Source organism: Ceratotherium simum, chromosome 21 (assembly GCF_057802395.1).
Source record: "Ceratotherium simum simum isolate JZ-2026a chromosome 21, ASM5780239v1, whole genome shotgun sequence".
Classification (NCBI taxonomy): domain Eukaryota; kingdom Metazoa; phylum Chordata; class Mammalia; order Perissodactyla; family Rhinocerotidae; genus Ceratotherium; species Ceratotherium simum.
The window spans coordinates 28,685,040-28,706,105 of record NC_141920.1 but is presented as its reverse complement, the minus strand read 5'-3'; the positions used below and the strand labels follow the sequence as shown (position 1 = coordinate 28,706,105).

General features: G+C 51.9%; 1 protein-coding gene across 1 annotated transcript; it reads left to right on the top strand.

Annotated features, from left to right (window-relative positions):
• The first annotated feature begins 12,908 nt into the window (after positions 1 to 12,908).
• On the top strand, positions 12,909 to 18,698 carry TCF15 (transcription factor 15). The gene is made up of 2 exons (XM_014790038.2): positions 12,909 to 13,481; positions 18,256 to 18,698. The coding sequence occupies exons 1-2, from the start codon at positions 12,960 to 12,962 to the stop codon at positions 18,328 to 18,330; spliced, it is 597 nt and encodes a 198-aa protein (XP_014645524.2). The 5' UTR covers positions 12,909 to 12,959; the 3' UTR covers positions 18,331 to 18,698.
• The last annotated feature ends 2,368 nt before the right edge of the window (positions 18,699 to 21,066 follow it).

Genomic DNA, 21,066 nt, shown 5'->3' with positions numbered 1-21,066 from the left:
CCACTGGCTCCTACTCTGGCCCCCACGCTGCCCCAGGCCTCAGCCTCCCCCCACCCTTTGCAAAACTGCCTCAAAGCCCCCAGATCCTGACTCAGGACCATCATCAAAGCGTCCACTTGCGGTGAGCAGACCGTGCGCCACGCATCTTGTAAACGCGGATTCGCGGGCAGTCTGGAGCAAGGTGGGAAAGAACACGGACATGGGACGCGGACAGAAAGGGGTTTGAGATCTAGCTTGGCCTGTTCCAGTTTGTAAGATCTTGAGCAAAGTCCCTTCACCTTGCTGGGTCTGAGTTTCCTCGTCTGTAAAGTGGGCTTAACAATAGGATCTACCTCATAAGCTTGTCGTGAGGATTCAGTGAGATCGGTATGTGAAGTGTTTAGCATGTGGCCCTCGATAAATAATAGTTGTTATTGTTATTGTTACTACCTCTTCCCTCCACAAACCCAACGGGGTAGGCATCATCACCCACATTTTACAAGTGAGAAAAAGCGAGGCTCTTGGGACACGCCTTTACCTGCCTGATGCCTCCCCTTCTCCAATTATGAATCAGATCTGCAAACCCTGAACTTGTTAAATAATACAGTCAATCCTTATTACTCTCAGATTCCATATTTGTGAATTCGCCTACTCGCTAAAATGTATTTGTAATCCCAAAATGAATACTGGCCAGTGCCTTCACGGTCATCCCTGGACATGTGCAGAGTGACGAAAAACTTGAGTCGCAGGACAGGCACCTTCCCAGCTGTGGTTGAAGGAGCTGATGTTCTGCCTTCTCGTTTCCACTCTCACATGGTAAACAAGTGCCCTTTTTGTGGTCCACTTAGTGCTGTGCTTTACAAATTTTTGTGCTTTTTGTTGGTGATTTCACTGTTTAAAATGGCCCCCAGCACAGTCCTGAAGTGCTGTCTAGTGTTCCTAAGCACAGGGAGGCCTTGATGTGCCTTGGGGAGAAATCACGTGGGTCAGATAAGCTCCATTCAGACCTGAGTCGCAGCGCTGCTGGCGTGAGTTCAGTGTGAATGAATCAATGGTTTATATGAAATCAGGTGTCCTTAAACAGAAACACACACAAAACAAGGTTATATATTGATCAGTTAACGAAAATGGTGTGACCAGAGGCTCGCAGGAACCCAGCCCTGTATTTTTCCTAGGAGCAACAGTTCGGTATTTGCTAGCTCAGTGTTTGTGGGGACTTGACAGACTATAATTACAGCGAATAATAAAAAAGCAACTAAACTTTCAGGTGGGAAGGTACTATTTGGGAGCACTGCAGTGAGCTGCTACAGTTACAGTTAGTACTGCTGTGGGACAAATTACTCCACAAGTTGGTGTCTTAAAACCACCTTGTTCTCAGGCTCACAGATTCTGTAGTTCAGGATTCGTGATCACGGGCACAGCAGGGAAGGCTTGTCACTGCGTCATGATGTCTGAGGCTTCATCTGGGAAGACTCGACAGCGGGGCTGGAATCATATGAAGGCGTCTTCATTCACACGTCTGGCCCCGGGGCTACGAGGACTGGACGAATAGTACAACCTTCATGTGGCCTCTCTGTGTGGTCGGGGCTTCCTCACAGCGTGGCAGGCTCAGGGCATTTAAACTTGTTACACAGCAACTCTGAGCTCCAAGCAAGAAGGTTCCAGTGAACAAGGCACAAGCCACATCTCCTTTTATGACCCAGCTTAAGAAGTCATAGAGGGTCACTTCTGCCAAACTCAACTGGTCAAAGCAGCCACAAGCCTGCCCAGATGCAAGGGGAGGGGACAGAGACCCCAGCTCTTGATGGTCATGTTTTTAAACCACCACAGCTATCAACACAGACTTAAGAAAATTAGAGACCCAGGTCCAAATCTTGACTCTGCTCCTCTCCTAGCTGGGCAAGCTTGGGCAAGTTTCTTAACTCCTTAGAGCCCTAATTTCCCTTTCTGTATGATGGCAATTACAGCCCCAGCTTCTAGGAGGGTGAGGATGAGAGGAGACAATGGGTAGGAAGCAGTCAGTTCAGCGCCTAGCACACAGTGCACTGCAGATGGTAACAGTGTCAACGTTATTTATTAGGAGACTTGGATGTATCGATAATGGCTTGCATTTGGCTGCATGTAACGGAAACCCAATATGGTGGCTTCAACAAATAGGAGTTTTTTATTTTTCAAGAGGTTAGGGACTAGTGTGGCTGCTCAAGGAAATCATCAAGGACCCAGCTACTCTGGCTTTCCACTCTACCGTCCTTAGCTTGTGACTTTTGTCCTCATGGCCCCAAGTTGGCTGCTATACTCTAGGTATTGCACCTCCATTCCAGGCAGGAAGAAGGTGAAGGTAAAGGGCCCAGGCTTCTCAGGAAAGTCTGTCATTTTATTTGAGGAAGTAGACCTTCCCTGGGAACTTCTATCTTCATCTCATTGGCCAGAATGTGCCACATGGCCACCCCAGCTGCAGTGAAGGCTGAGAAGGGAGTATTTATAGCTAGGCCCACTGCTGCCCTAGACAAATCGGGGTCCTGTTGCTAGGGAGCAGGGTGGATGTTGTGTAGACAGAGAGTAGTGTCTGCATGCCAACCAAGGAGAGCAACCCACAAACGCACCTGTTGGGCCAGCATCACTGTTGAGCACTGAGAATAGACTAAAACACAACTTCATCCTGGAGCTCCTTCATTTGGTAGCTGGGCTACCAAACCTGGAGCTGAGGGTAGTGTGATCTGCCAATGTCGGAGTTCTCTGGGGCCCATTCCCCAGCTTGCACCTGCACACTGTCTAGCCTGCAGAGAGGAGGAGAAATGCCCACGGGCACAGTCAGCAGCTGAGCTCGGCCTGGGGCCTCTGGCCCTGACACTCAGCCTTGAGGATTTCCAACAGGACTCCTTGAATTTTCAAAGGACTCCTTAAACGGTGGTTTCATTTAGCATCATCTTGATCTTCTACATCATCGGTGGCTCTGTCTCACCTGACACTGGTACTAGGGCCAACTCAAGCCGGGTGGGTACCTGGGCAGGCTAAATTATTCAGCACTTCCTTCAACTTGATAGCCTGTAAGCATCAGCCCAACATTTCTTTAGAAAGATGGAGCTGAAGGAGGGCACCCACGGCAGCATCAGCCTCCTCTCTGTTGTTGAGCAATTCCACTCTGGCCCCAAACTTGCATCCCCTGCTCAACAAAATCAGAGCCCTGCAGTAAACAGGCCCACTCTTCCCGGAGCAGAGTTTTGTGAGCATCTGAGCTTAAACTAACTACCCTGGAATGGGGCTCTTCTCTCTTCATCCCCACCACAAGCAACTTATCAGAGAATTCCTGTCCACTCCCCAGCTGTGTGACCTTGGGCAAGTTACTTAACTTCTCTGTTCCTTAGTCTATTCATCTGTTAAATGGGAATATTAATAGTACTTAGGTCATGGGGCTGCTCTGAGGATTAAATGAGAAAATGTATACAAGGGTTTAGAAGAGTGCCTGGCGTATAGTAATCACTCAATAATATTATTTCAATTTTCATTGCTCTTCCTCTGAGTGAAGTGCCAGGAAACACATTTTTTCCCCGACACGTTACATTTCCAGTGATGTTTTAGTCTCTTAGAGAATGGGGCTCTGGGAGAATGCCTGGAAGTCCCCCTCTCAGTCCAGCTCTGCCTGGTAACCAGCGCCCACGTGCTCACCACCTGCCACTCCCCCCCCATCAAACACGCTCTCAAGAAAGAATGGGATACCCACTCACACCCAGGCAGATGGCACGGATAACAGCCTGCAGAAATGTCTGCTAAACTGTATTCTCTATTAGGTGTCTGGCATGGGGTGGGGTGGGGTGTTTGTGGGGGAGAGTCTGTGGTCAAATAAGCCAGGAAAATGCAGATTGCAATGAAGCCTAAGGAGTTTATTTGCTGCAGGATTTCCGAGAGTCTTTAACACACTAACGCGCTACAACTCTCTAGGTGGGGGATGCAGAATGCAGCTTCCCAGGCTTCCTTTTTGTTTTTGTTTGTTTTTTGTGCGGAAGATCAGCCCTGAGTTAACATCTGTTGCCAGTCCTCCTCTTTTCTGCTGAGGAAGATCAGCTCTGGGCTAACATCCGTGCCCATCTTCCTCTACTTTATATGTGGGATGCCTGGCTTGACAAGTGGTGAGTAGGTCCACGGCCGGGATCCGAACCCACAAACCCCAGGCTGCCGAAGTGGAGCACACGAGCTTAACCACTAGGCCAGCGGACCGGCCCCCAGACTTTTTTTTTTTTATCATGGAACCCTGGACCTCTCCCAGAACAAGAGTTCCCAGGAATTCACTCTTGAAAATGATGGCCTGGAAGGACCTTAGAGGGACTGAGTTCTGGTGTTGGGATCAAAGGCACCAGCCCCACGCTGGGGAGACCACATGGGGTCAACGGAGCTCTCCCATTAACCTGAACAGAACAACAGAACAAAACAAAACCTGGCATCTCCATGTAAGGACAGTTCAAATGTTTATTTAACACACTCATTCGACAGATATTTCTGGACGCTTAGTACGTGCTGGGTACTAACCGGGGTCTTGATCTTATTCTCTAAGAATTTCAATGGGATGAGGCAAGTGGGAAAAATTGCTATCAGGCCAAATTCTGCTTCCATCACTTACTGGTTGTGTGACCTTGAGAAAACCCCTTGTGAAGATTAACTCATCATAGCAGCTAACACTTATACAGCGCCTACCGTGTGCCAGGGCTGTTACAAACGCTACGGATTTGGAGTCCTTTAATCCTCACAATAACTCTATATAGACAGCCTCTATTATGGTCCCTGTTTTACAGATGAGGAAACTGAGGCACAGAGAAATTTGGTAAAATTTCCAAGATCACTTGGACGGTAAGCAGCAGAGCTGAACACAGGCATTCAGGCTCCCAAATCTGCAAACTGAACTGTGTGACATGATGTTATCTCGTGATAACACCAAAGACAGACATCACTAGCTGTTTCCTGAAGTCTATCGTTCCCTGCTTCTTCACTGATAGAAACTCAGTATTCAGCTGTGGGCGAGGCCACTGGCAATGAAGAGTACATTTCTTAGCCTCCTTTTCAGTCAAGTATGGTCAAATGACAAGGTCTGGCCAAAGGGATGTGAGCAGAGTGAAGGTCTAACTCCCAGACGAGGGTCCTCAATGGGTGAAGTGTGCCCTTCCTTCTCCTGCCTCTTTCTCCTTTTTGCCAGTTGGAATGCAGACGGAATGGCTCCAGCAGCCATACTGGTCCCTGAGACAACCTAGGGAGTGGAAGCCACACATGGTAGAGCAAAAAGATAGACAGAGGGCCGGCCCGGTGGCATAAGCGGTTAAGTGCGCGTGCTCTGCTGCGCAGCCCAGGGTTCGCAGGTTCGGATCCCAGGCGAGCACCGATGCACCACTTGTTAAGCCATGCTGTGGCGGCGTCCCATATAAGGCTGAGAAAGATGGGCATGGATGTTAGTTCAGGGCCACTCTTCCTCAAGAAAAAAAGAGAGGATTGGCATCGGATGTTAGCTCAGGGCTAGTCCTCCTCACCAAAAAAAAAAAAAAAGATAGAGCCTGGGTCCCTGACACCATCTGCACCATCTGCCTTAGTTATCTAATGTTGCATAACAAAACACCCCAAACGTAGGGGCTTATGACACCAATAATTATTTATTATCTTTATCTTTCTTCCTCTGTTGTTTTTCACAGTCCCTGTGGGTCAGGAAATCAGGATCCACATCCAAGGAAACTCACTCACACGGTTGGCAAGCTGGTGCTTGCTGTAGGCTGGGGACCTCGGTTCCTCTTTACATGAGTCTCTCCACAGGACAACTTGAATGTCCTCATGGCGTGGTGGCTGCTGTCCCCAGAGCGAGTGATTCAAGAGAACAAGGCAGAAGCTCAACGCCTTTAGGCGATGTGCAGAAGTCACATGCTGTCACGTCTGCTACATTCTTTTGGTCACATGAGTCAGACCTGATTCAGTGTGGGAGGGGTCTACACAAGGGGGAGAATACCAGGAGACAAGGACCGTTGGGGGCTATCGTGGAGGCTGGCTGCCACACTACAGAATGCCAGACCAGCCCGACCTGCAAACTCCTTGAATGTGAGAGAGAAATACATTTTTATCTTGCCTAACTGAACTGAACACTGTGATTAATATATCTACGAGTTCTTGACACAAAGTAGGCCCTCCATAAATGCTATCATTAGTCTTCTTCTCCAAGTAGATTGAGGCACAGGATTTTCTCCTCATTTGTGTGTCCCCTTGTCTACACACAAACATATACACATGTACCGCCACCATCTAGGTCAAGGTTTGGTACAAAGTAGGTGTAGGAGGCTGTGTATCAGCCTTTTCATTCATTCATTCAACAAGTATTCATTATTGCCCACAGTGTGCCAAGCTCTGGCCCAGGATTCTGGGATACATTCCCTGCCCTGGAGAACTCACAGACTACTGGGGGAAGCAAGCACAATGGATGGAAAACAACTCATTTCTCTGTCAGCAGAGAAATGCAGATTAAAACAGGAAGTCAGATAATTCCAAGTGCCAGGAGTGACGTGGGGGAAAGTGGTCCCGCATGCCCTGCTGGGCACGTGGACTGTGGCAGCCAAATTAGAGTGCAGTCAGACAGTGCTTAGGCTAAGGATGTGTATTCTCTCTACCTCTGGAATCCTGCCCCTGGGTGTGTATCCCAGAGAAACACACACAGGAGTCCATGAGAGTCATGCGCCGGAAGTTCATCACTGTTTTGCTTGGGGAGGCGGGAGCTGGAGGGAGCCACATTGTCCCTGACTAAGGGAATGGAGAAAGGAGGCACGGTGGATGCATGCATGCCATGCATACCAAGCAACAGTTAGGAGAAAGGAGGCACGGTGGATGCATGCATGCCATGCATACCAAGCAACAGTTAGAAGCAATGGACTCCAGTGAGACTCAGCTCACAGAGCACAGTGTTGAGAAAACAAAGCAACCTAAGAAACAGATCTATAGAAACAACCATTTCTGTAAATTAATAACCCACTCACACAAATCAGCACCATATATTTTATAAGGACACATATATATTCATAGACATGCATCAAAAATATTAGAGTGGGGGCCAGCCCCGTGACATAGTGGTCAAGTTCACGCATTCTGCTTCAGCGGCCTGGGGTTCGAAGTTCAGGTCTCTGGCGCAGACCTATGCACCGCTTATCGAGCCATGCTGTGGCAGGCATCCCACGTATAAAGTGGAGGAAGATGGGTACAGATGCTAGGGCCAATCTTCCTCAGAAAAAAGAGGAGGATTGGCAACAGATGTTAGCTCAGGGCTAATCTTCCTCACCAAAAAAATAAAAAAATAATAGAGTGGACCCAGAATATCCATCATAGTATTAAATGAGAAAGACAAGGTCAGAGGACTGACACTACCCAACTTCAAGACTTACTGTAAAGCTGCAGTAATCAAGACAGTGTGGTATTGATGAAAGAATAGGCAACTAGATCCATGGAACAGAGCAGAGAGCCCAGAAATAGACCCCCATAAATATAGTCAACCGATCTTTGACAAAGCAGCAAAGGCAGTACAATGGAGCAAAGATAGTCTCTGATAAATGGTGCTGGAACAACTGGGCATCACATGCAAAAAAAAAAAATCAATGTGACACAGAACTTACACCTTTCACAGAAATTAACTCAAAATGGATCGTAGCCCTAAGTGTAAAACACAAAACTATAAAACTCTTAGGAGATAACATAGGAGAACACCTAGATGACCTTGGGTATGGTGATGACTTTTTAGATACAACACCAAAAGACATGATCCATGAAAGAGATAATTGATAAACTAGACTTCATTAAAATTAAAAACGTCCGCTCTGCAAAAGACAATGTCAAGAGAGTGAAAAGACAAGCCACATACTGGGAGAAAATATTTGCAAAAGACACATCTGATGAAAGACTGTTATCCAAAATATACAAAGAACTCTTAAAACTCAACAATAAGAAAATAACCCGACTAAAAAATAGGCCAAAGACCTTAACAGACACCCCACTAAAGAAGATATACAGATGGCAAATAAGCATGTGAAAATATGCTCCACATCATACGTCATCAGGGAAATGCAAATGAAAACAACAATGGGATACCACCACACGCCAATTAGAATGGCCAAAATCTGGAACACTGTCAACACCAAATGCTGGTGAGGATGTGGAGCAACAGGCACTCTCATCTAGTGCTGATGGGAACGCAAAATGGCACACTACTTTATAATTTTATTTATTTATTTATTTTTCCCCCAAGGCCCCAGTAGATAGTTGTATGTCATAGCTGCACATCCTTCTGGTTGCTGTACGTGGGACGCGGCCTCAGCATGGCTGGAGAAGCAGTGCATCAGTGCACGCCCGGGATCCGAACCCGGGCCGCCAGCAGCGGAGCACACGCACTTAACCACTAAGCCACCCGGCCGGCCCATGGCACACTACTTTGGAAGACAGCTTGGTGGTTTCCTATAAAAGCTCTTATCATACAATCCAGCAATGACACTCCTTGGTATTTACCCAAAGGAATTAAAAACTTACATCCGCACAAAAACCTGACAGTGGATGTTTATAGCAGCCTTACTCATAATTGAAAAATTGGAAACAATGAAGATGTCCTTCAGTAGGTTAATGGATAAATAAATTGTGGTACATCTAGACAATGAAGTATTATTCAGCACTAAAAAGAAATGAGCTAGCCATGAAAAGACATGGAGGAAACTTAAATGCATATTACTAAGAGAATGAAGTGAATCTGAAAGGGCTGCATACTGTATGATTCCAACTATGTGACATTCTGGAAAAGGCAAAACTATGGAGACAATAAAAAGATGAGTGGTTGCAGGGATTGGGGCGGGGGTAGATGAACAGGCAGAGAATAGAGGATTTTTAGGGCAGTGAAAATAATCTGTATGATATTATAGTGATGGATACATGTCAGTATATGCTTGTCCAAATCTATAGACCGTACAACATCAAGAGTGAGCCCTGGGCCAGTCCCATGGCTTAGCCGTTATGGGCGCGCGCTCCGCTACTGGCGGCCCAGGTTCGGATCCTGGGCGCACACCAGTGCACCGCTTCTCCGGCCATGCTGAGGCCGCGTCCCACATACAGCAACTAGAAGGATGTGCAACTATGACATACAACTATCTACTGGGGCTTTGGGGGAAAAAAAAGGAGGAGGATTGGCAATAGATGTTAGCTCAGAGCCGGTCTTCCTCAGCAAAAAGAGGAGGATTAGCATGGATGTTAGCTCAGGGCTGATGTTCCTCACAAAAAAAAAAAAAAAAAAGGAATGAGCCCTAATGTAAACTATGGGCTCTGGGTGATAATGATGTGTCAGGGTAGGTTCATCAACTGTAACACACATACAACTCTGGTGGGAGGAGTTGATAATGGGGAGGCTATTCAGGTATGGGGACAAGGGGCATATGGGAAATCTCTGTACTTCTCAATTCTGTTGTAAACCTAAAACAGCTCTAAAAAAAATTAAGTTAAAAAAAATATTAGAGTGGGTGCCATGTGAGTGAGAGGGAAATGGGAGTGGGGAATCAGGGATGAAGGGAGAGAGGTCAAAATACCGTGTTTAAACACGACAAGACTTTGCACCAAGGTGGGGGAGGAGCAGCAAAGCAGGCTTCACTCGGAAGCTGCAGTGACCTTCGGCAGAGGACAAAGGTTGTCTGGTCTGACCCGAAGGGATGGGCGCTGCAGGCAGGGAGGGCAGCTGGGGCAAAGGCTCAGAGACGTGCAAAGCTGGCGCCTCGGAGAAGTTCCAAGTGTTTCAGTTCCCAGGAAGGAAGGGACCAGCTGCTGTTCTTGCAGCCTGTAAGACCTTCCTCTTCTTACCTGACGGACTCTGCTCACCCTTCACACACTTCTGGGCGGCCTGAGAGGCCGTGGCGCTGGGGAAGACTGACCTGAGCTCCCCCACTGGCCCACTGGGTGACCTCAGGCAAGTCACTTTCTCCTCTCGGAACCTCAGTTTCTTCATCTGTAAAATGGGTATAATAATAATACCTACCTCGGAAGGTTGTGATGGGGAGGGAGTAAGATGAGCAAAATACAATGTCCCTGCCCCATGAAGCTCATATTCTAGCGGAGAGAGACAGGAGATAGACAAACATGTGGTGTGTTCACCACTATGTTCCCAGAACTGTGCCTGGCACACAGTGGGTGCTCAAATAACATTTGTAGACGAGTGAATAAATGAATGAGTGAAAGCAGTGATAAATGCTATGGTAAGAAGCAAAGCAGGTAAGGGAGAGAGGGAGAGCCAGGGGGTGCTAGGGAGTGGGAAGGGCAGTTGCTGTTCTAGTCCCAGTGGTCAGGGAAGGCCTCCCAGAGGAGATGAGATTTGAGGGAGGAGGGGGAGGAAGTAAAGGAATAAGCCATGGGGACAGCAGGGGACAGTGCGTGCCAGGCAGAGGCGGGCTCCAGGTTTAGTGAGGCAGCCAGTGTGGCTGGGGCAGAGTGAGGGACAGAGGACGGGAGGACCTGAAGCCCCTGTGCGGGTGAGCTGAGAATGTGACAGGGGCCCCCTCCCCACTCCCAGGGACAAGGCCCAGAACTGAGTCAAAGCTACTCAGTCCCTTCGCAGGCCTGGGGCCAGCCCCAACACCAGCACAAACTCTCCTCAGGTGTGAGTGCTCCCTGTGCGCCAGGCCCCGGTTTTACTGGCATAAACGCAGGGACCCATCATCAGCCCTAGGAATGGGTCCTATTATTATCCTCAGGTCTCCAGCCAGAAACTGAGACTCCAAGAGGCAGTTAACCTGGGGCCGGAACCGGGTCTCTCTGATGCCAGACCCTGGCTTGCTGCTACCGCATTGTCCTGGAATTCTTTGTTTACAGCTCGTCTTCCCCTTCTGGCTGCAGAAGGCCCGTCTCAGTCTCATTCATGGTTTTATTTTACTCCCAGGGTCCCTTGTGTCAAAACCTGCCTGAGGAGCGAATGAATGAATGAGCCTACCGAGCGAGCCCCCTCCCCGCCTTCCAGGCCTAGTTCACTCCCTGCTTGGCTTCTCCAGGTCGAGCTGGAGTGGAGAGGGGGCTAGACGGAGGAATTTCAAGCCGCCTGAGGGTCGAGAGCAGAAGAGAGGGGGAGAAGGGGGAGAAAGCGAAAGTGAAGGGAGCCGGGAGCCCCTGTGAGGAGGCGCAGACAGGGAAGGAAATCTCCCGGCAATAATTCATCGGCTCAGGAAGCAGCAGCCAGGCCCCTGGCTGCCGGGGGGACTGGCCCTATGGGGAGGGGGCCGCGCAGGCTCCGTCTCCTCCTCCCCAAAGCTCAGCCTGGCCCGGGTCACGGTCAAATGGGGGTGGGGGAGCCAGGTGTGGGAACAGACTTTCCCGCAGACCCTGGGGCCTGGAGACTTAAGGGTCTGCCCTCCCAGCAACCACGGGAAACCCTCCAGCCCCCCCCCCCATTCCGGCCTGGGGCAGGGAAGCCAGGAAAGCAGAGCGTGGCAGAGCTGGGAGGCATCTTCAAGACAACTTAGGCCCAGGAAGGAAGACAGAGCTGAAACGCTCCTAGAAGCCTTTCGACTCCACTCCCTGTGCTCTCTCTGCCACACGGGCTGCCATTTAGGCTGAAGACAGTTATTTTCAAGGCCAAAGGGATGCAGGCTTGGCTAGTCCCCAGGATGGAGCTGGGAAGGGGGCATGAGCAACATGGGGACCCCAACAGCCATCATCAGCTCAGTAACTCTTCCCAGGGCCTCTGAGGAGGAGGACACGTCAGGCTGAACAATCTAGTTTCCTGAAGGCAGGCAGGCAATGAGGGAAGATAGCCTCTGGGAGTGTGTGTGTGTGTGTGTGTGTGTGTGTGTGGTGGGAGTAATGGCGGTGGCATTTCAAGCAGAGGGAACAGCAGGGAGTGGGGGGGGTGTAGATTCGGAGCCAGGGAGGCTACACCAGTCCACCAGTCCAGGGTGGGATTGTGGGGAGTGAGGGAGAGAAACTTGCATGGGGGGTGGGGAGTGACGCCAAACAGGCTGGGGCTCGAGCCCCCACTCACCACTTGTAAGAGTAAAGGCCAGAGCTCTTATCTGTAAATCCGCGGTACTCCCCCACAACTTCAGGAGGAGCAGTAAGATCAGTAAGGCCTTCAGCACGGTGTCTGGCACACAGTAGGACCTCAACCAACATGTCACTCTGTGAGGGCAAAGAGTTTCTTTTGTTCACATTTCTATCCTCAGACCTAAAACTATGCCTGACACGGTAGTAGGGACCTAAGAAATATCCGTCCAATGAATAAGTGAATGAACAGCTACCGGCGTTTGTGTTTTGTTTTTGTTTTGCTTTTGCTTTTTAAGTTTGTCGTCCGGGATGTGACACCGTTGAATCCTTATTTGGTTAGATTATAGTGTTTCTCCAAGTGTTCTCCATGGACACCATCATATACATAATGCAGATTCCTGGGTCCCATTCCAGACCCGCTGAATTAGAATGAGGGGGAATCCGCGGATCTGTAAAGTCAAAAACCCTCCTTCCGCAATTCCTACACACATGAAAGTTGCAGAACCACGGTATTAGAATTCAAGGGCGGAAAAACCCGAGCTGGTTCCTCTTTCCGAACGAAGAAACTGAAGCCAAGAGAGGAGAAGGGACCTGCCCGCAGTCTCCCAGAGGATGTAGGCCGAGCGGAAGGAGTCCAGATTTGGGCGCATCGCACCGCACCCACCCAGACCCCGGGCATCTGCCCGGCTCACCCGCGGGGACCGGGAGCCTTCAGGGCGGGCCACCAGCTCCCGGGCCGCTTTCAACCTGGAGAACGGGGGCGGCGGGCGCGTCGCCATTGGCCGGGACGCGGCGGGCGCCTCCCCATTGGCCCGGGCGGAGCCCCCCGCCCCGGCCGGGGCGGCCTGGCGCTCGGGCCCGCCCCCGGCTATAAGGCGGCGGCCGGCCGGGCCGTGGGAGCGCGCGGGAGCGCACCGCGGGGCGCGGCGAACGCGGGGACGCGGCGCACGGGGGGACGCGGCGGGGCGCCCATGGCGTTCGCGCTGCTGCGCCCCGTCGGCGCGCACGTGCTCTACCCGGACGTGCGGCTGCTGAGCGAGGACGAGGAGAACCGCAGCGAGAGCGACGCCTCCGACCAGTCGTTCGGCTGCTGCGAGGGCCTGGAGGCGGCGCGGCGCGGCCCGGGCCCCGGGGGCGGGCGGCGCGCGGGCGGCGGCGGCGCGGGCCCGGTCGTGGTGGTGCGACAGCGGCAGGCGGCCAACGCGCGGGAGCGGGACCGCACGCAGAGCGTGAACACGGCCTTCACGGCGCTGCGCACGCTCATCCCCACCGAGCCGGTGGACCGCAAGCTGTCCAAGATCGAGACGCTGCGCCTGGCGTCCAGCTACATCGCGCACCTGGCCAACGTGCTGCTGCTGGGCGACGCGGCCGACGACGGGCAGCCGTGCTTCCGGGCGGCCGGCGGGGCCAAGAGCGCCGTCCCCGCCGCCTCCGACGGCGGCCGTCAGCCGCGCTCCATCTGCACCTTCTGCCTCAGCAACCAGCGCAAGGGGGTGAGTGCGCGGAGCTCCGGTCCACGGCGGCGGGGGCCGGGGTTGGCGGGGGCCGAGCCTCTTAGGGAGCACACGAGGGGCAGAGACCCCAGTGAAGAGAGGGGCAGCGACGTGGAGTTCGTCGGGGATGCGACGCTACAAGACCAGGGTTTGGTGTGGGACAGAACCACTCGCCTAGTGTCCCCCAAACAGAAGGGTTGCAGGGAAGCCCAGAGCTCGGGCATGACTTAGAGGATAGAGATTGCTTGTCGAGGGACACCCGCTCCAACTTAAGGTGTGCTGGGAGGAGGGCATGAGGGAAGGATAACAAAGGCCATCGTTTACTGAGCTCTTCCTGTGTGCGTGGTGCATTCCTCCTTTTCTTTTTTTTTTACCTTCACCAGAACCCTGCCAGGCAGGTAATTCTTCCCGTTTTATCACTGATGAGGATTTGAGACCCAGGGAGGTTAATACTATACCCACATTTACTCAGCTGGGAAGCCAGAAACCAGGTTCTGGGTTTGCTGGGTGTTTGTGGCCCTGAGCTACTCCTACCGTGAAATAATTGTCCCCGGTCCAAAGACCTGAGCCAAGATCAGGAGACTGGGAAGAAAAGGGGATGCATTCCCCCCACCAAGAGCCTGAGGGACCCAGCTGATGAGCAGTAAGAATGAAGGAGGGGGTCCTTGAGGGCATCCAGCCCCAAAAGGAGCCCAGTGCTGAGGGACGACACTGTTGAGTCAGCTGGGCAGAGCTGGAGTTAAGCTCCTGTGGTCTGTCCCAGGTAGGGGTGACAGCCAGGCTGGTAGGAGATGATGGATGGGGCTGGGTAGCAACAGAGGCTGCCGGGGGCTCTCCTCCTGCCCAGGCCCCCAGGAGCCTGTGTCATCCCCAGCCTTTCCCACTCTGGCCTGGGCTTTTCCTACAGACAAGGAAGCTTGTCTGTGTGACAGTTGCATTCCAGCAACTACCATTTACATGTGGGGAAACTGAGGCTGAGAGAGTCCCTGACTGCCCACAACCATTTGGAAAGTGAAAGGGCATGGGGGACTGGAGTCAGGCCTCTGAGTCCCCCAGTCTTTGGTTCTCACGGCTGCCCTAGGTCCCCTGCTTCACTGTTCTGGGGAAGTCTCTGTGTTGGCCTCAGACCACTCCCTTCTGGCTCAGTAGACTCCTAGCCTGGCCTCTCACCCCCATAGCTGCCTCAGTTTCCCTGAGTCAGTCTTAGGCTCAGACTTGTACTCTCTGGAGGGTCCCTGCTGCTCCCAGCTTGGGCCCTGGTCAGTGCTCCAGGCTGACTGGGCAGCCGGGTGAGCCTTCAGGCATCCAGCCTGGGATGTGAAGGGCTGACTGGGCTCTCGGTGATATTTCCTGACCGCCTTTCTTGCATTCATTCAGTTCAGCAAACCTTAACTACCCAGTAGCCACTTTTTGTTGGCTCTGAGACCATTCCCAGAGAAGCAGGTTGTGGGTCCCCACCCACCACAGTCAGGAACTCCCATTGTGGCCCCAGGGCAAGGAGATGAAGACAGGGATGCTGTGGTCTGTTGGGGGGGGGCGGGCGCAAAGGGACCATCAGAAGCCAGAGGAAGCCCCTGACCGGGGGAGTAAACTCCTGACTCATGCTTGGGAATGGAGGTAGACAGATGAGGGGGTAGGAGTAGGTGTTCTAGGAGCTGGGCACAGCAAGAGCTGGGGTCAGAAAACATGACCTAGAGGCCGGCCCCGTGGTGTAATGCTTAAGTTCACACGCTCCGCTTCGGCGGCCGTGGGGTTCACAGGTTCGGATCCCGGGCATGGACCTGCGCACTGCTCATCAAGCCATGCTATGGCGGCATCCCACATACGAAATAGAGGAAGATGGGCACAGCTGTTAACTCAGGGCCAGTATTCCTAACAAAAAAAAAAGAAAGAAAGAAAGAAAAGAAAACATGACCTAGAGAAGGAAGAGGGAAGACATTGAAGGTGGCAGAGCACAGAGGAGAGGCAGAGACTGGCCGGTGACAGCCATCACAGTGTCTCAGCAGTGTTCATGAGCGCAGATCTCCTGCGCTGAGCACTTTTCACACATTATTACTAAAACCCCCCAGCAACCGGGGAGGGAGGTGCTCTGGTTTCCCAACCTGCTTAGAGATGCTGCCACTGTTTCAGACACACAGCCCATGATGGAGCGAGGATTCAAACTCAGGCCTGCCTGCTTGGGAAGTGGGAAGGGTTAGTGTAGGAGGGCCCTCCCCACTGCAGGCCCTGGGGAGAAGGTGTGTCTGTCACATGTGCACACACGGCAGGTAGGCTGGGGTGCTTCTCTGCTGGTCTCAGGCCTATCCTGCAGATCACGGGGCCTCATCTGGATCTGGCTGCTTCCCTGAGACCTGTCTGCGGGACCAGGAATCCAGCCAAATTTGGCTACAGAAGCCATGTTCTCAACCCCACAGACTCCTCTGGGAATAGGGGAGCTCTGGCCCCTGAAGACTCGACAGAAGAAAACTGGCTGTCTTGGGGAGCCCGTGGGGGGCTTCCTTCTGGGCTTTGCAGGCTAGAGAGCTCCAAGGCCCCGTCATTCTGAGCCACCATCTCCCTCCCATCTGGCTGGTCTGGGGTTGAGGTCACCATGGAAACAGCTCCCTGTAGCATCTTTCTGTTTAAGGTGGGGTTCCGTGTGGCCCTCAGTGGTAGAAATAGCAAGTGGGCGATGGAAAGGGGATTCTTGTCTCTGCCCTGTTTTCCCCCACCTGGGGAGTGGGGTTGGGTAGGATCGTCTTGTAAGGCCTCCTCAGTTGGTGTACTCAGCTGGGGAGCAAAAATGATACAGGCTGGTGGGGTGAGGAGGCACCATTACCAGGTGATGCTAATAATAATACTTGTGAACATTTATTGAACAGTTACGATGTTCTGACACTGTGCTAAGGGCTTTGTGTTAGTGTGTGTAATCCTCACAGTAACTCCAGTTTACACATGGGGAAACTGAGGCTCAGTGAGGGAAAGGCACGTGCCTGAGGTCCAACAGGTAGTCCGTGGCAGAGCAGAGACTGAAGCCCAGGTCTCTCTCACTCTAGCCCAGCTCCAAACCAGGGTGCTTCTCTGAGCCCTTGGTGCTGAGTTCCTAAGGGACAAAGAAGCTGGGGCCTTGTCAGGGCCTCTTCTAAGTGCTTTTGGCAGTTTACAAGCCTCTTTCACAGCTGCATTGCATTCAACTGCGCCCTGGGGTGGCAAGTAGAATCATTTTGTCCCCATTTCATAGATGAAGAAACTGAGGTTCTAGGAGGTGAACAGTCTCAGCATTCTCATGGGACCGAGGTCTCCTGATGACCACCAGACTTCAGGTGGAGGTGGCTGTCACTGTCCCTGAGGATGCAGAGTGAAAGGGTGGGAGGCTGGTTTTCTATCCCCTAACCTCCACATCCCGCTCCCCCCACCTCCTTCCCCCCTTCTCAGCCATTCTTGCCAGAGTTTGTCTGAGAAGCCCAAGCCCCAGGCTCTGCTGGGACTGTGGCCTCAGCCCTCAAAATAGCCCTGCCTGTGAATGAACATGCTGTCCCTGGGCCCGGAGAGCCTCGAGGGAGGCTGGGCTCGCATCTGGATGGATCTGCCCCAACCTGGGCCCAGGGATGGAGGGGGCAGGGGGCAGAGCTCCCAGATGGTCAGCTCTTTCTCTAGATGGCTGAGAAAGATGCCTGTCCCATCATCTCCTAGCCAGGCTCGGGGGGTGAACGCTGACAGTGGGAGTTCAGACACCGTCGTGTCCTGGACACAGGACAGACTGTTGGACAACATGGATTTCTAGCCCAGCTCTTTTACCAACTGGCTGGGTGCCTGGGGGCCAGTTGTTTAACAGCTGGAGGCCTTTGAAAGAGGAGGGGCTTTAATGTCTGTGACCTCGCTGGTTTACAGTGAGGATGAAACCCATGGGTCAGCCCTCAGAATATTGGGTAGAGACTGCCCCTGTGGGGTGAGGGGCAGGTGGCTTCAGGGGCTGCCACCGTTAACCTGTCTTCCACTGGGCACCACTGATTCAAGCAGCATTGGTTGGCACCTGCTGCATGCCAGGCTCTGGGCTGGAACTGGGGCCACAGAGTGAAGAACTTCTTCCTGCCTCCCCCTGACCTCCTAGCCTGATGGGGGCACAAAAGAGGAACCCCGACTTCCCCTTCTGAGTTTTATCCTGGTGGAACGTTCCTGGAAGTGCTAGGCGGTTACAGAAATCGAAAAACCTTTTCAGGGAGCTGGGAATAAAGAGTATATTCCTGGCAGAGGGAACACCCTGAATGAAAGCAGGGAGGCCAGAAGTCCAGAGTCTGCTTTTGAAGGCTGAGGAGTAAGTGGGCACCGTCGGACGATGGGGAGGACCACTGTGGGCTTCGTTTGTTTTGCCTTTTAGTGTAAAATATTGTGACTTAAAATGTACTGGTTTTGTTTAAAGCAACAAATCACATGGGGAAGAAATGAAAAAAGTAAAAAAGTACGTAGGTAAAAAAGCCTCGCTCCCATCCTGTCTCCCCATCTTCAAATTCCTCTCCTGTGAGGAACCCCGTTAGCAATTTCCCATGTGCCCTTCTCTCCATCTCAGCACACAGGATGTTCACTCAGTTCTTGCTTCTGTTCTCGAACAATGTTATCTTGATGTCATTCCCTGTCAGTCCATAAAGAATTTCTTCTGCCTTCTGCTGCAGAAAACTTTATTGTGGGGCTAACTTGATTTATTTATCAAGTCCCCTATTGCTGGACACAGAGGTTAGTTCCTATGTTCACGGTGACCTGATCGAACCTCCTAATACCTTTTTCTCCCCTCTTACAGGGTGGCCGTCGTGATCTGGCGGGCAGCTGCTTGAAGGTGAGGGGGGTGGCCTCCCTTCGAGGGTCTCGGAGATGAGCCTGGACCCCTGTGGCGTTTGCTCCAAGCAGGACCCTGGAGAAGAAGGCCAGAGGCCAGCCGCTGGTAGATAGGGAAGAAGATCCCACGAGCCGAGCCCAACCCTTCTTTGTGTAGGGACCAGAGGACAATGGCCTGGGCCTATGACCCTCTGGTCAGGCCCCCTGGGACATCTCCACCCCACCCTGGAGAGCCGTGAGGACCCATCCGGCCGGCCCCAGCCCTGGCTGGTCAGAGACAAGGCAGAACTTTTGGAAAAACAAAGACTTGGTGACAGAGGACGTGTGCGTGTCTGTGCATGAGTGTGTGGGTGTGTGTGAGAGAGAGAGAATTGGTGGGTTTAAAATAAAAGGTATTTTTAAATAAAAGATGTTCCCAGCTGAACAAGGGAGGGGCCTGGGGACATCAGAGATCAGAGGTGGCCCCTCTCCTGGACCTTGGCAGAGGCCCAGACATGGCAAGTGCTGCCCTGTGCCCTGGAGAGTGTGGGGCTGGAAGGCAGGAAGATCCCCCTCTCCAGAAGTCAAGATACCCAAATTTTCCTCGCAGTCTTCTTGAACAACTGTTAGGTGTCTGGTGCTGCTGGTAAAGCAATCTTAATTTTATTTATTTTTGAATAAGGAATATATTCATTCACGAGTTTCAAAATTCAAAAGGTACAAGAGGGTATAGGATGAAAATCTCTCCCTCCTGTCCTTCAGCCACCAATTCTCCCTGCAGGCAGCCTCAGCCACCAGTTTTTTGTGATGTCCCCATTCCTTATGAGAACCAAGAAAATACCAGGAAAAAAAAAAAATATATATATATATATACATATATATGTATAAGTTTTCTTCCACTCCACACAAATGGTAGCACGTTGTACATGCTTTCTGCTCCTTGCATGTTTTTTTCCTACTCCAGCTTGGCTGTCATCCCGAGTCAGTACACGAGGTAAAGGGCGCCCACAGTCCTTTAGTGGCTGTGTACTGACTTTATTAATGCACCAGACGGGAACATGTCCCTTATCCAGGTCTTCACAGACAGGGCTGTGGAGACACAAAGTTCCCACATGTGCAAATGAGTGTGCTAATGGGGTATTTGTACCTTCTTAGCTGAGGTGATTCAGAGGAATGATGACACCCAGAGGCCTGTGGCTGCCATGTGGCAGGGTGACAACGTGAGCCCTGTCCACCTTTAAAGCCCCAAGTGAGCTCCATCCCCTGTCCTGGAGATGCCCCAGAGGGGTCACCAGCCCCCATGACCCCAGTTATGCTCCTAGCAGCGCTGGGAGGTGGGGGCTGGTGTGTCCCCATTTCACAGATTCAGCTGAGATGGGGTTGGGAACAGCTGTCAGTGGAGCCAGGAGGTCTTGGCTCTCCAGCCGGAGCTCTGTCCCTGTGAGCCCAGGATCAGAGAAGCTCAGGGGGCTGGAGGGCGGGGAGGCAGGGAGAGGGGCCAGGAGAGGTGGCAGAGCCAGGCACCTGCCCTTCCCTCAAGGTATGCTCACACACCTGTTTTTAAAATTTGTGTATTTAACAAACACTTTTATTTAGTGTTTACCTACTGAAGCCTGGCTCCAGAGTCCACACTCGTGTCCAGTCTGCTCTGTCACCGCCTGCATTTGACCCTCTGACTAAGCCTGAGGGGCTGCCCATTTTGCAGTCAACAGATTACCAAGCACGCTCTCTGTGCCAGACACCAGGGGGATAGGCCAGACCCACCCGGTCTGCCTCAGAGACGAAAACCGAGTATAAGGGAATTGCCAGTCTGGGATGGAGTGGGCCGTGAACCCACAGCGCTTAACCCGTTTGGAATGAGAAGTGGAGGAAGGAGGGCCCCAGGGCCAGGGTCCTCTCCGGGAGAGCTTTCCAAGCGCCCTCTACCTCCCTCCCGCTGTGTTCCAGGGACACCGGTCTTCCTTATCCCGTGTCCCAGGGCAGTCACGCTTCCCCCTTTGGGAACTAATTAAGAAAGCACATTGCACTCTCTTCGCCTACCCAGGTCCAGGTCCAGGCGGCCCCTGGCAAAGCCACAGCAAGAGGACCGTGACCTCGTCAATGGCAGGAAGCCTGGGAGTCGGGGCAGAGCAGACCCTTGGGTCCTCTGGGCTGGAGGCCCACTTCTGCCACCAGATTTGCTGGGTGACCCCTGAGAAGTTGCTTGACCCCTCTGGGCCTCCTTGGCCTGATCTCTAACCAGTAAGAACAGCTGAAACAGAATAATAATTACTTGTTTTGCCTTGTTAAATAGTTTTTAATAGACCGTTTATGCACTGGGTGAATAATTCAAGTTGTATCCGATTGTACGCAGTGAAAAGTACATACCTCCCTCAGGCTCCTCCCCAAAGACAACTGCAGTTAGCAGTTTCCTGTGTGTCCTTCCAGAAATGCTCTCAACTGATTACTGTTTCTGAAAAAGTATTTATAGGTTTCTCTGCTTCTGTTTTCATTGTAAAAACTTCAAATGCTACAAGACCTTAGAAATATCACCCATCCCCAAAACAACAACAAATTCATCTTGCAATTTATAAAACATACACCTCAACAGTCTTTACAGCATACTGAGTTAAAACTTTTGATTGAAGGATAACATGCACGCAGGAAAGTGCACGTGCCCTGAGGTGTACAGCTTGATAAGTTTTCACAAGCTGAGCTCACCCGTGGACCCACCATGCAGATCAAGAAATGCAATCTGCAGCATCCCAGGGGCCCCTCGCACACATCCTAGTCAGACTGCGTTCCTTCAATTATATTT

Coding starts and splice junctions, on each gene's coding strand:
- TCF15 (XM_014790038.2), top strand. CDS start 12,960: ATGGCGTTCGCGCTGCTGCGCCCCGTCGGCGCGCACGTGCTCTACCCG. Junction 13,482..18,255: donor TCAGCAACCAGCGCAAGGGG/GTGAGTGCGCGG, acceptor CCCCTCTTACAG/GGTGGCCGTCGTGATCTGGC.